Genomic DNA, 12357 nt, shown 5'->3' on the forward strand with positions numbered 1-12357 from the left:
CTTAAAGCTCTTACGAAATGTTCTCATTGGTCCTGTCACTGCCCAATGCCCATAATAAGATATATATTGGTTTTATGTGTATGGGGTTTTTGCCTGCATGTATGCCTGTGCAAAACTTGAATACAGTGCCTTCAGAAGCCAGAAGAAGGCATCTGGTTCCCTGGGACTGAAGTTTGAAACAGTTGTGACCCTCCATTTGGGCTCTAGGAATTAAACCCAAGAGCAACCAGTGTTCTTAACCTCTAAGCCATCTCTCCAGCCCAATGTTTTGTCATTATTTAATGTACCTGACTTAGCAGTTAGCCAAAACTTGACAATTATTTCCTATTAATAGACCAGTGTGATCCCAAACCTGAGTTGATCCTGAAGTTGGAACAAGAAGCTGAGCCATGGAAGGAAAAAGATGTCCCAAACCAGAGCCTCCCAGGTCAGTGAATATACCCTGGACAAGGATGCCAAGTTGAGGAAGCTCATCAGATGGTGGCTGTGTTGAGCTCTTGTCTCCATTTTTCTCTTGTTCCAAACTTGAATTTAAGTGTTTTTACTCATCCAACAATCAGTATGTACAGTATATACAACAATCTGCAAGGAAGGCTCTTTCATGTAAATGCATACCTCTTACATTAGTCAGGGTTTCTTAGAGGAACAGAACTGATAGAACACACACACACACACACACACACACACACACACACACAAATACGGGATTTATTAGAGTGGATTACAGGCTGTGGCCCAGGTAGTCCAACAAAGGCTGTCCCAACAGAAAGGTCAAGATTCTGGTAGTTGTTCAGTCAGGTCAGTGAGACTGGATGTCTCCCCAGTACCATTTTGTGCTGGAGTCTCTGAGGATTCCTAGTGAGCTTCGGTCTTCAGTATGCATTGGAATCCTGAAGAGGTAGATCCTAAAACCAGTAAAGGAACGCCTCAGCAACAAGATAGATGCACTTGCCAGTGAGAGTGAAGACAAGCAGGGAAAAAGCAGAAAGCCCCTTCTTCCGTGACCTTTATATGGGCTGCCACCGGACAGTCTGGCTGATATTTAGAGTGGGCCTTCCCACTCAAATGATCCAATCCAGAAAATCCCTCACAGGTCTGTACAGCTGCTTGGGTTTAAGTTGGTTCCAAATATAGTCAAGTTGACAGCCAAGATTAGCCATCACACCACTTTAGTTATTTTTTGCCGTGTATTATCTTAGGCTTAGCAAATTCATTCCCCTTTCTAGATTTTTCAATATATTATCTTAGGCTAAATAAATTCCATTCAATCTGTGGTTGTTCTTAGACATGTTTGTTGGTGAGGTTATTTTATTTAAATTCTTAGTTGTCCTTTCCTCATTTGTATAGCTGTTTTGAGCATTTATTTATGTGTTTATTGCTTGTTATTTGGGTTTGATATTCTGGAACAAAAAGTGGAAGTCAGGAAATTTATCAACAGGCTAAAGAGCTCTGTTGTGTTGAGAAATAGAAATTTTGGCATTTAAGAAATCATCACCTCTCACCCAAAGTCTTCCCTGAATAAAAGAAGAAAAAAAATAGTTAAGGTCTAAAGAATATGCAATTTTAAGATTATCACTTTCTTTTGATTTAATTTAATTTTAGACCACTGGTTTCTAAACATAGTATACAATATGTAGTGGACAAGAACTCTCGAGTGCTTATTATTTTATTAAGAGTCCAATTTTGATGTTAATAGTTTGAAACTAACACTGAAAACATAGTCCTTTAGACAACTCACCAAGGGATTGATAAAATATGAGAAAAGTTGCTGAAAATAAAATCATGTATATGAAGATAGCAGAATTTGCGAAGTTAAGAAGCACCTAGGTAGATTCTAGGATGGAGTACATCTAGAGATTAGTGTGACATCTAGGAGACCTTGGACTTGAAGGTCAAATGACCTACAGATTGCTTGTTTCTGGGCTCATATTTTGTGAAGGGTTATGCTATTAGCCTTCCACTTTTCTCTTTGTGGAAATCACTCTGATTCAACATATGCAGTGAATTTGTAGAGGAAACTCCATTTGTTTTTAAATTTTAACATGGTCAACGTGCCAAAGCATAAATAAAGGAATAGATAAAGGAGAAGCATGATCCTATGAGTCAGTGTGTCTGTGTGTACACTGATAGGGAAGTGCCAGTCATTAATTTCAGACCTGTGCAGCAGTTCTCAGTATTGTGGGGACACCTTGGCTTAGGGAACCAAGTGTTTGCAGATTTCCCTATGTGTTGTATTTAATTCAGATTAAATTAGGAATATTAGTAATCGTTCTTCTGTATATGGAGGAAGATTATTAGTATTTGAAAAATACTGGAGGTGTCTGCATCATTTCATCAAGAAATTTTTTCTTAGGTAACAGACAAGTGTACCACACTTGATCTGTATGGGTACTAACCAGAAAACCTTCCCTTTCTTTATTTCTTCTAGATATGCAGCATGCGAATGAGATCAACCAAGACTATCAGAAGGTGCATGGATGCAATCTGGTAATTGCCAAGAGCAGCAGCACATCAGCTGAGCAGAGGGCTGTAGCAGGAAAAACGGTGACTAGCTCAAGCCATGTTTTAAGGCTAGCTGTAAAGAATGACGTGTCTTCTGGAATGAGACCTGGGAGGCTTAATATATGGGATCGTGTGCTTCTCCCTAGTGAGCCCAGTGAGATGCAGGCTATAGAGGAACTTGATCTTCCTCATGTAACCAGGGTGTCCCCCAGACTTCCTGAGCCTCTTAGTCTTTATCACAGTACTAAAGGTGAAGAAAAGCATTTTCAGTATTGTGGGCACAGTGAAGCTCTCCACACGAAGACAGTGTGGATACAGAACGCATTTCCTATCAGAGATCCCTCCAGTAAGTTGAAGAACTACAGGAAAGGATTAGAAAAGTTAGCTCTTCCTGCCCAAGGGGGGACCCAGGTACAGGAACACACTTTTGAATGTAAAGTGTGTGGGAAATTGTTCTATAAAAATTCTCATCTAACACAGCACTTAAAAACACACAAAGAAAAGGAATGTTATAAAAGTAATGATTGTGAACCAATATTCAATATACAATCAAACCTCCGAAAACATCAGAGTTTGAATGTGGGAGAAAAGCCTTATACATGTAATGAAGATGAGAAATACATTTGTCAGAAATCAGAAAAAAGTGTTCAGCAGAGAATCATAGGGGATGGAAGGAATGTGTATGAGAAAACTGTTTGCTCAAAATTAAATTGCAGTGTTCAACAGAACCCTCACAAGGATGAGAAATCCCATGAATACAATATATCTGGAAAAACAATTAGTAAGTCCAACCTCCAACTTGAGACACTGCACAGATACGAGAAAGCATATGAATGTAATACATGTGGGAAAACCTTTAACCATACACCAAATATCTACTCACATTCGAGAGCTCACACAGCTGAGAAACCCTATGAGTGTAAAGACTGTCAGCAGTCAAAACCCATTGTGAGTCAGCAAGCTCACACACAGGAAAAACGCTATGTATGCAATGTATGTGGAAAAGCCTTTTACAAAAGAGCCCACTTAAACGCACATCAGCGAACTCACACAGGTGAGAAGCCATATGACTGTAATGAATGTGGGAAATCTTTTAGGCTGAAGTCATTTCTTGTTGTACATCAAAGAATTCACACAGGTGAAAAACCCTTTGCATGTACTACATGTGGAAAAAGTTTTAAGCAGAGGACAAGTCTCTACACACACATAAGAATTCACACAGGTGAGAAACCCTATGAATGTAAAGAATGTAGGAAATCTTTTATTCTCAAGTCATATCTCACTGTGCATCAGAGAACTCATTCGGGTGAGAAACCCTATGAGTGTGATGTATGTGGAAAGTCCTTTAAGCAAAATTCCCACCTTCATGCACATAAGAGAACTCACACAAGTGAGAAACCCTATGAGTGTGTTGTATGTGGCAAAAGTTACAAGCAGAGTCCAAGCCTCTATACACATAAGAAAATTCATATGAGTGAGAAACCCTATGAATGTAAACAGTGTAGAAAATCATTTAGTTTGAAGTTCCATCTCACCAGACATCAGAGGACTCACTCAGGTGAAAAACACTATCAGTGAAATGTGTGTGGATGAGCCTTTAAGCAGAGTTCACACTAGTGTACATCAGAGAACTCGCCCAGGTGAGAAATCCTGTGAATGGGAAGAATATAGAACATCTCTCTACCACTAGTCATCTGCCCATGTTTATTAGGAGCTTTAGTGGGGAGAAACTCCATCAGTGTTATGTCTGTGGAAAGATCTGCTGCCAGATGTCAAGCTGGTACACACATCTGTGAATTCACACAGGTGACAGACTTTTATAATTAAAAACTAAGAAAATATTCCAGCCAAAGATACATCAGAGAACTCAGAAACATGAGAAACCTTAAGAGCATATAAATGTAAAAAATATCTCAACCATAAGATACAACTCATTAAAACATATGCAAATGGGTGAGATGTTGAAAAACCCTTCCCTAGATATCATATCTCAGCAGTTATTAGGTAATTCACATCCTATTAAAGAAACCCTATGAATGTAGAAAATCCTTCAACCATAGGTCATTCTTTACTGCATACCAAAGAAGACACATGGGAACATCTACATGAATGTTGTTTATGTGCAGAAAACACACACTCAAGACAAACCTTTGTGTCCACCTGAAAACTCAAAACTGAGAAACCCTATGACTATAAATACTGTAGGAAATATTTCAACCATAAGCCATCTGTTGCTGTACATGAAAGAAGTCACATAGGTGAGTAACCCTAAACATAGGTGAGTATAATGTAAGCAGAGAACCTTTTAAGGGATGCCAAGTCCATTTGCATTAGACATGCACTACTGAGGAACCCCAAGAGTAATGTATACGGAAATGCCTTTTTCAGTAGGCAGACCTCTCTGAACATCAGTGACTCTGCTCGGAAGCACATGAGTAATGTATGTGGGAAACTCTTTTACTAATGTCAAACCTTCACTCATACAGATGTAATCACTGTGTGTATCTGGAAGAGCCACATAGTATAAAGCAGACCTCAGGAAACATTTGAATTAGCACAGAGGAGACCTTGTAAAACAGATAATAATGTGGGCAGTGTTTCTAAGAAATCACTCAGCAGGAATTCATCCCACAAAGCCCTTAAGTCCAGGAAGCAGAGTACCATGTGCTTCCCAAGATTTATTTTCTTTGCTGCACTCATCAGCCTGTGTTTTGCAGTCTGTTTCAGTTTGTGGGACCTCGTGCTAAGCTCTTTAGTGGAATGTAAATGTACGTATCCCACTAACCCCCAAAATCTTAAACTCCACCTGGGAGCCCATCCATAGTTGGCCTGAAGTGCAGATAACCTTCAGTGTGTTTAGCAGCCATGAATAGAAGGGCACTGTAGCTTAGGAATGTTCTGTCCAGAGAGCTATGATCCTCCTGCATGTTTCTACCATCTCCAGTGTATGGAAGGGAAGTCTGCAGAATCTGTAATAGTGCAGAGCCACAGTCATTAGTTCACTCTAAGAGGTGGTGAGACAAACAGATTGTCTTTAGAAAACTATCAGGAAAGAGATCCTGTGGCCACTCTTCATTCCCATGCTGCCTTGTGGGGAAGAAGAAATCCTGGTAAAATTCCCAGAAATACTGAGTGTGTTTCTGGTAGGGATCTTCCATTAAACAGATCATTGAATGCACATTGCTTTTATGTGTGAAACCTTTCAATAAAATTTCCAGTCAGGTTTCGACCAAGGAAGATTATCACTATGGAATCAATACATTAATTTAGGGGGGTGGAATGTTAAATCTCATATTCCAGTTGTTTTTCAAAATCTGCATGCCAGGAGATGAATATTGGTAATGCCTATCAGTGAGCATCTGCCTGTCTGGGGACATTTGTGATGTTTTAGAGTTTGGGAGAGGCCAGTGGCACATACAGGGATGTAGCTGAACAGCCAGCCTACAGTATGTTGGATAGTACACTCATGTATGTATGGTTCATGGATATGAGTATGTCATATCAATTGTGTTCCATGATGAGAATAAACAGAAGAGACTCTCCATGGTTTTGTGTAATATGTTTTGCAGTGTGCATTGATTCATGTAATACATGTTGCAATATACATTGATATTTCCCCCATTTGATGCCATTCTGGCCTCTTTATATCTTCCTACCCTCAGACATTGTATTATATACTTTCTTAGTCTTGTGTCATCTAAATGTGCGTGACAGTTGTTACTGGCTCAAGTAAATAAAGGTATTCTTTTCCTAATGTGATGTCTTGGAGTGGGCCTGTGTGTCTGATAGGAAGAGTATTTACAGTCAAAAGCACAAAAAAAGGAGGTTTGTTCACAGCTGGAGTGAGAGTTGATTTTGGACTGTTGTGAACTGTAGTGCTCATTCCCTCCCACCCTCAGAGGGGTAATTTCCCCTTTGTTCCTCTTTCTCACACCTTTAAATGGGACATCAGCATCTGTGAGTATGTGCACCAAATGCTCTGTAACTAAGGTTCTTTAATATCCATTACAAAATAGAGCCTGTCTCAGTGTGATGTGCTGAAATTAAAGTACTTGCCATGTAACCTGGAACGTGATGAAACATCTGTCCTCTAAGCATTTTAGTGAATTCGTTTTCCTTCTTCCAAGTTGCTAGGAGCCTGCAGCAGAATGTTGAGCTATCCTCCAGCATTTCCTACTTTGCCAAAGCTGGATTTGATTTTGTTCCCAGTCCTACATACTGATCTAGGGATTTAGCTCTACTGTATTTCTAGTAATTACTTGTGATCAGTATTTTCATCAGTATTTCATGCTGTGCATGTGAGCCAGCTCTGCCTGTTGACATCCTGGGAAAGGTCCATGACAGCTCTTAGAATGTGCCAAAAAGACAAATGGAGACATGGAAGAAGTGAGTCTTCTGTTGTACACTGAAGGGGACAGACCTTCAGGTTCCAAATAATCCTTTATCAGTAGGATCCCATAAATTATCAGTATACAAAAACTATAAAAGCCCACTTCAGTGGTGCTGTGTAGAGCCACTGAAATAGCTGATATGAGAACTGAGGGATTTTTCTTTTGCAGGGGAGGGGGCATTTATTTACAGAATTGTGTTTATCTTGTTCCATAAAAATAGTTACCTCTGGGCAGTGGTGGTACATGGCTTTAATCTGCACTCAAGCAGAAGCAGGCAGATCTCTGTGAGTTCTAGGACAGCCAAGGCTACACAGAGAAACCTTGTCTCAAAAAACGGGGGTGGGGGGGGATAGTACCAAGTTACAAACCAATATAAGCAATCATGCTTGTGTGAAATTCAAGCACTTTGGAGGGATTGCCAGTATTATGAGTTTGAGGCCTATGTAAGGAGTCATTCTCAACCCATACACCTCCTTCCTCACACATGCGCACACGCACGCACATTTGTATCCTAGACTCATCAGTTTGAGTTAAGCAAAACTGCCAAACTCCCCAATAATAGACCTACTATAATAGTCATCATAGATAAATACTATTTTATGTGCAGACTTAAAGGAAAAATGGTGAGGCATGTAGAAGAAACAACATAGCCAGATTTAAAAAAAAAAAAAAAAAGTATTTCAAAGAATAGTAGATTACAGTTCAAAGTGGTATTTCAGACTTAAAAGCAAAGTAGATACAGAGTATTAAAACTCACTGATACAACATCTTTAAACGAGTATTTAACAACACTTCTTAGTATAAAAAGCAAAGCACTCAAGGGGGGCAGGCTTGGAACTAGAGTCCTGTGGTCAGAACATGAGGGCTAGAGGAGGTGTTGAGGGAACAGTATACATTTGAAGAAAACTTACCTTAAGTGAAAGCCATGGTAGTCCTGCTTAAGCAGACATTTGGATATGTGGAATCCTAATGCCGGGCAACCAGAGCCAAATCAATACCTCCCCGTAACAGGTACCTTAAGAAAATACGAGTGCCCAGAGCTTGTTGGAGTTGATTCTAGGCATGGTCAAGATGACAGACAAGCTTAGCCATCACACTAGACCATGGTCACTTACATTTAGCTCCAGAAGAAACCTTTATCTCCCATGAAATGAGCGATAAATATAATTATTTTATATTATTATTGACAAGTGCCGCCAGTCCATCACCTGTCAGTCTTCAGCCATCCCAATCTGGTGCTGAAGGCCTGGAGAGTTCTTCATGAACCACTGCTCATCAGTCTACACCAGAAACTAAAAAAAAAAAAAACAGGTTATAATAACAGTGACGGAATCAGCAGCAGCAACAAGGTAATTACAAAAGAAATGAAAAACAGCTTCCATATCATGGGAGATAAAGGTTTCTTCTGGAGCTCAATGTAAGTGACCATCGTCCAGTGTGGTAGTTAAGCTTGTTTGTCAACTTGACTGCATCTAAAATCAACTAAAACAAGCTCTGGGCACTTTTATTTTCTTAATGTTTAAGAAATTTGAATTGGCCGGGCGGTGGTGGCGCACGCCTTTAATCCCAGCACTTGGGAGGCAGAGCCAGGCGGATCTCTGTGAGTTCGAGGCTGGCCTGGGCTACCAAGTGAGTTCCAGGAAAGGCGCAAAGCTACACAGAGAAACCCTGTCTCGAAAAACCAAAAAAAAAAAAAAAAAAAAAATTTGAATTGAGTTTTCTCAGATTATTTGAAAATGGAAGACCCATCCTGAATCTGGGTAGTGCCTTCTGGTAAAAGGACATGAAAGAAGGGGACTGCTTTTTGCCTGCTTATCCTAACTCTCGCTGGTGAGTTCATCTATCCTGATGCTGCAGCATTCCTTCAACGATACAAGAACCAACATCTTTAGGATTCCAACAGAGACTGGAGACCAGTGACTCTCCCTCTCCAGGAATCCTCCGGGCTTTCAGTGCCAGATTGAGACTGCAGAGACATCCAGCCTCATGAACTGAGCTTACCCACAAACCAAATAAACGAAACTTCATAAAGCCACAAGATAGTCAAACTGCAAAAATCCAAAAATTAACACAACTGTCTTTAAAAACCAAAACTCCATTGGGACATTAAGCAGAATTCAAATGATTGCAGAAAATAACAAGCAAACCAAAGTATTAGAAATGTTTTGTACAACATTACAGAAGCAGAGATGATGAACAGTCCCGACTTAGTGACCTAACAAAAGAGGCTCAGAGTTTAGACTCAAAGAGCTGAACACAAACTTGTACTCTTATTGTTAGCTAGGGCCTCTTACAGCAATGTTAGCAATGCTGAAACTACCATGAACTCCAGTAAATACACTGTAGGAACCTGGTGTAGTCTCCTCCGTAGTCCACACAAGTACAAGTGAGCAAACACAGCACACTGCAATGAACCTGTGGCTCTGGGTTACAGTGGGCAAAGTCAACTGATTCACTGACAATGTCAGTATATCTGTGCAGAAAGTCAGACAGAGTGCTAGATCTGTCTTCAGCAAAGGGAAACAGGTTCTAGGGAAAACAGCTAATTCTAGGTCTGGGAAAGAAAATGTAAAATGAACCTTGAGTATTTCTCAGTGTCAGAAAGTAATGGAGTGGAGATGTAGCTCAGCTGATGGAATGCTTTCCTATTTCACTGCATGCACAATGTCCTCAATTAGATTTCTAGCACAGCGTAAAACCCCAATGGTAATTCATGCTCATAATCTCAGTACCCAGGAGATGGAGTTGGAAAACAACTCCCTGGGTAGGAACAAGAGAACATGTTCTGGAGTGAAGGGGTCTCTGTGACCACCATGGCCAGCAGAATAACAATTGGTGGGAGGCAAAGTAATTCAGTTCAGCATGACTCAGAAGTGGTGTTGGTTCAAACTTCAGGACTCTGACCCCGAGTAGTTTATTTTAGGCACATTTAAGCATAGCACAATTTGGTGAAAACTTTTCTGGTGATGATAAACTCAGTTCCATGTGCACAATAAAGCTAAGATATGACTACATCGAAACTCTTTGTAAAGTACACGTGACATTTTCCATAAAGATGGATTCTATAGATTGGCTACATGTGACACCTTCAATGAAGATAAATCCTATAGGTTGACAAGCTCAGGATAAGGGTCTGGGGGAGGATCCAGTGTGGTGCCACCAGATAGTGCAAACATCACCAGGCTACTAAGCACCTCCACTCCCAGCCTTCTGGGCAGATTACAGGTTATGCATCTTTCTCCTTGAAGGAACAACCCTATGTGTTTAATATTTCTGGTTCCCTTAGTGCTTGTCTGTGAGCACAAGGACCTCTGTGCCTCCCATGCTAGCGAAGTATAAAATATTAAAACAAATGAAGAATCTATGGAGGTATTTGTTTGTCAAAGGTGTACGTTTAAGGAGCTGGAGAGATTGCTCCGTGGTTAAGAGCACTTACTGCTCTTTCTGAGCATCCAGGTCGGTTCTCAGAACACACATGGTGGGTGGCTCAAAACTGTCTATAACCCCAGTTCCAGGGGGGGTGTAACATTCTTTTCTGGCCTCTGAAGGTACCAGGCATGCACTGGTGCACAGACATACATGCAGACAAAACACTCATACATATAAATTTAAAAAAAAATAAGTGTACATTGCTGTGGGATGGTCTGTATGTCAAGTGTGTTGCTGATTGGTCAGTAAATAAATCACTGATTGGCCATTGGCTAGGCAGGAAGTATAGGCGGGACAAGGAAAAGAATTCTGGGAAGTGGAAGGCTGAGAAAAAGACACTGCCAGCCGCCATCAGGACAAGGAAGATGTAAGGTACCAGTAAGCCATGAGCCATGTGGCAAAGTAAAGATTAATAGAAATGGGCTAAATATAAGAGTAAGAGCTAGACAATAACAGGCCTGAGCTAATGGCCAAGAAGTTTAAATAATGTAAGAGTCTGTGTGTTTATTTTATAAGTGGGCTCTGGGACTGGTGGGACTTGGTGGCGGGAGCTGGAGAGAAATTCTCCAGCAACAGTACATTTAATTGTGGCTTCATAAGCCAGGGGTGGTGGCACACACCTTTAATTCAAGCATTTGGGAGACAGAGGCAGGTGGATCTCTGTGAGTTCGAAGCCAGACTGATCTATATAGGGAGTACCAGGACATCCAGAGCTAAATAATAAAGAGACCCTGTCTAAAAAATAATAAAAATCTTAAAAAAAAATTGTAGCTTTGAGACTAAGAAGTGATTCAGTGGCTAAGAGCACTCACCACTCTTGATGGAGAACCCAGGTTTGGTTCCCATATTCAGGGGCTCACAATTGCCTGTAACTACAGTTCCAAGGGATCCAGTACCCTCCTGTGGGCACCGCACAAGAAGTGCACATAGAGACAAGCAGGCACACACACACATAGATTTAAATAAAAGAAAGCCAGCACTCGGGAGGCAGAGGCAGGTGGATCTCTGTGAGTTCGAGGCCAGCCTGGGCTACCAAGTGAGTTCCAGGAAAGGCGCAAAGCTACACAGAGAAACCCTGTTTCGAAAAACCAAAAATAAATAAATAGATAGATAGATAGATAGATAGATAGATAGATAGATAGATAGATAAATAGATAGATAGATAGATAGATAGATAGATAGATAGATAGATAAATAAATGAATAAATAAATAAATGAAAGTTTGCTGCTGGAGAGATGGCTTGGCAGTTAAGAACACTGCTGTTCTTCCCAAGGACCTGCGTTCAATTCCCAGCACCCACACTGAGTTGCTCATAGGAGCCTATAACTCCAGATCTGGGGGCAGGGAGAAACTCAAATGGATGCCTCCAGCCTCTTATTGTGAACAATAGGTTCACAATAAGACTGATTCAGATGAAATAGTTTCCAATATATGTAAAAATGTACATAGGCTTCAAAAAGAGATAAAAAGGAATATATACAGTTTTATAAACAAATAGTTTTTAAAAGTAAAGTCTTTAAAGAAACAATAAAGGTAATAAGCCACGTAAAGATGGCTATCACACAGAGAATCTGGATTATATTGTCTTTGATATTCGTAACTGAAGAAAAACATTTGATTGTAAAAGCTGTTCAGTTATGCCAAAATGTAAATTTTAAAAGTGCCTTGACTTCAAAATTTGGATATAAGGATATGTTACTTTGGAAAAGAGGTTCTGCTTTTGTTTCCACAGAAAGCCAGAGGCTATGGATTTGTTCCAGATTAAGATACATCAGGTTTGACCAGCCAAGACCCCCTGAAAGGTCTCCAATGACACCATGGCCCTGATGATCCAACATCCAGAACAGTTTGAAGGCATCTGGCTCAGACGATACACCCTCATGGACTACTCCATAATCCTAAAATTTTCTTTGTGTCCCCATAAGATACAGCGCCCCCCTCCAGCAGGAAGTAGCAAGAGAAGCTACGCCCAAATTCCCAAATATATCAAGCTGGCTTTAGGAGATGGAATTGGCTCACTCCCCCTCTAAACCC

At 40.5% G+C, this 12357-nt stretch overlaps 1 protein-coding gene across 2 annotated transcripts in view; it reads left to right on the plus strand.

Moving 5' to 3' along the window:
- LOC131917066 (zinc finger protein ZFP2-like) overlaps window positions 1-12357 on the plus strand; it is a 45387-nt gene that overhangs the window by 6888 nt on the left and 26142 nt on the right. Inside the window, exons 3-4 of one of the 2 annotated variants that reach the window (XM_059270705.1) lie at window positions 335-427; window positions 2429-6261. The exons of the other annotated variant lie outside the window; for it this stretch is intronic. Coding sequence (XP_059126688.1) covers window positions 335-427; window positions 2429-4080 — 1745 coding nt within the window. The 3' untranslated portion in view covers window positions 4081-6261. Of the gene's footprint in view, window positions 1-334; window positions 428-2428; window positions 6262-12357 lie in introns of those variants that run through there. 2 annotated transcript variants of the gene reach the window in all.

The sequence above is a fragment of the Peromyscus eremicus genome, chromosome 8a, assembly GCF_949786415.1.
Source record: "Peromyscus eremicus chromosome 8a, PerEre_H2_v1, whole genome shotgun sequence".
NCBI classification, from domain to species: domain Eukaryota; kingdom Metazoa; phylum Chordata; class Mammalia; order Rodentia; family Cricetidae; genus Peromyscus; species Peromyscus eremicus.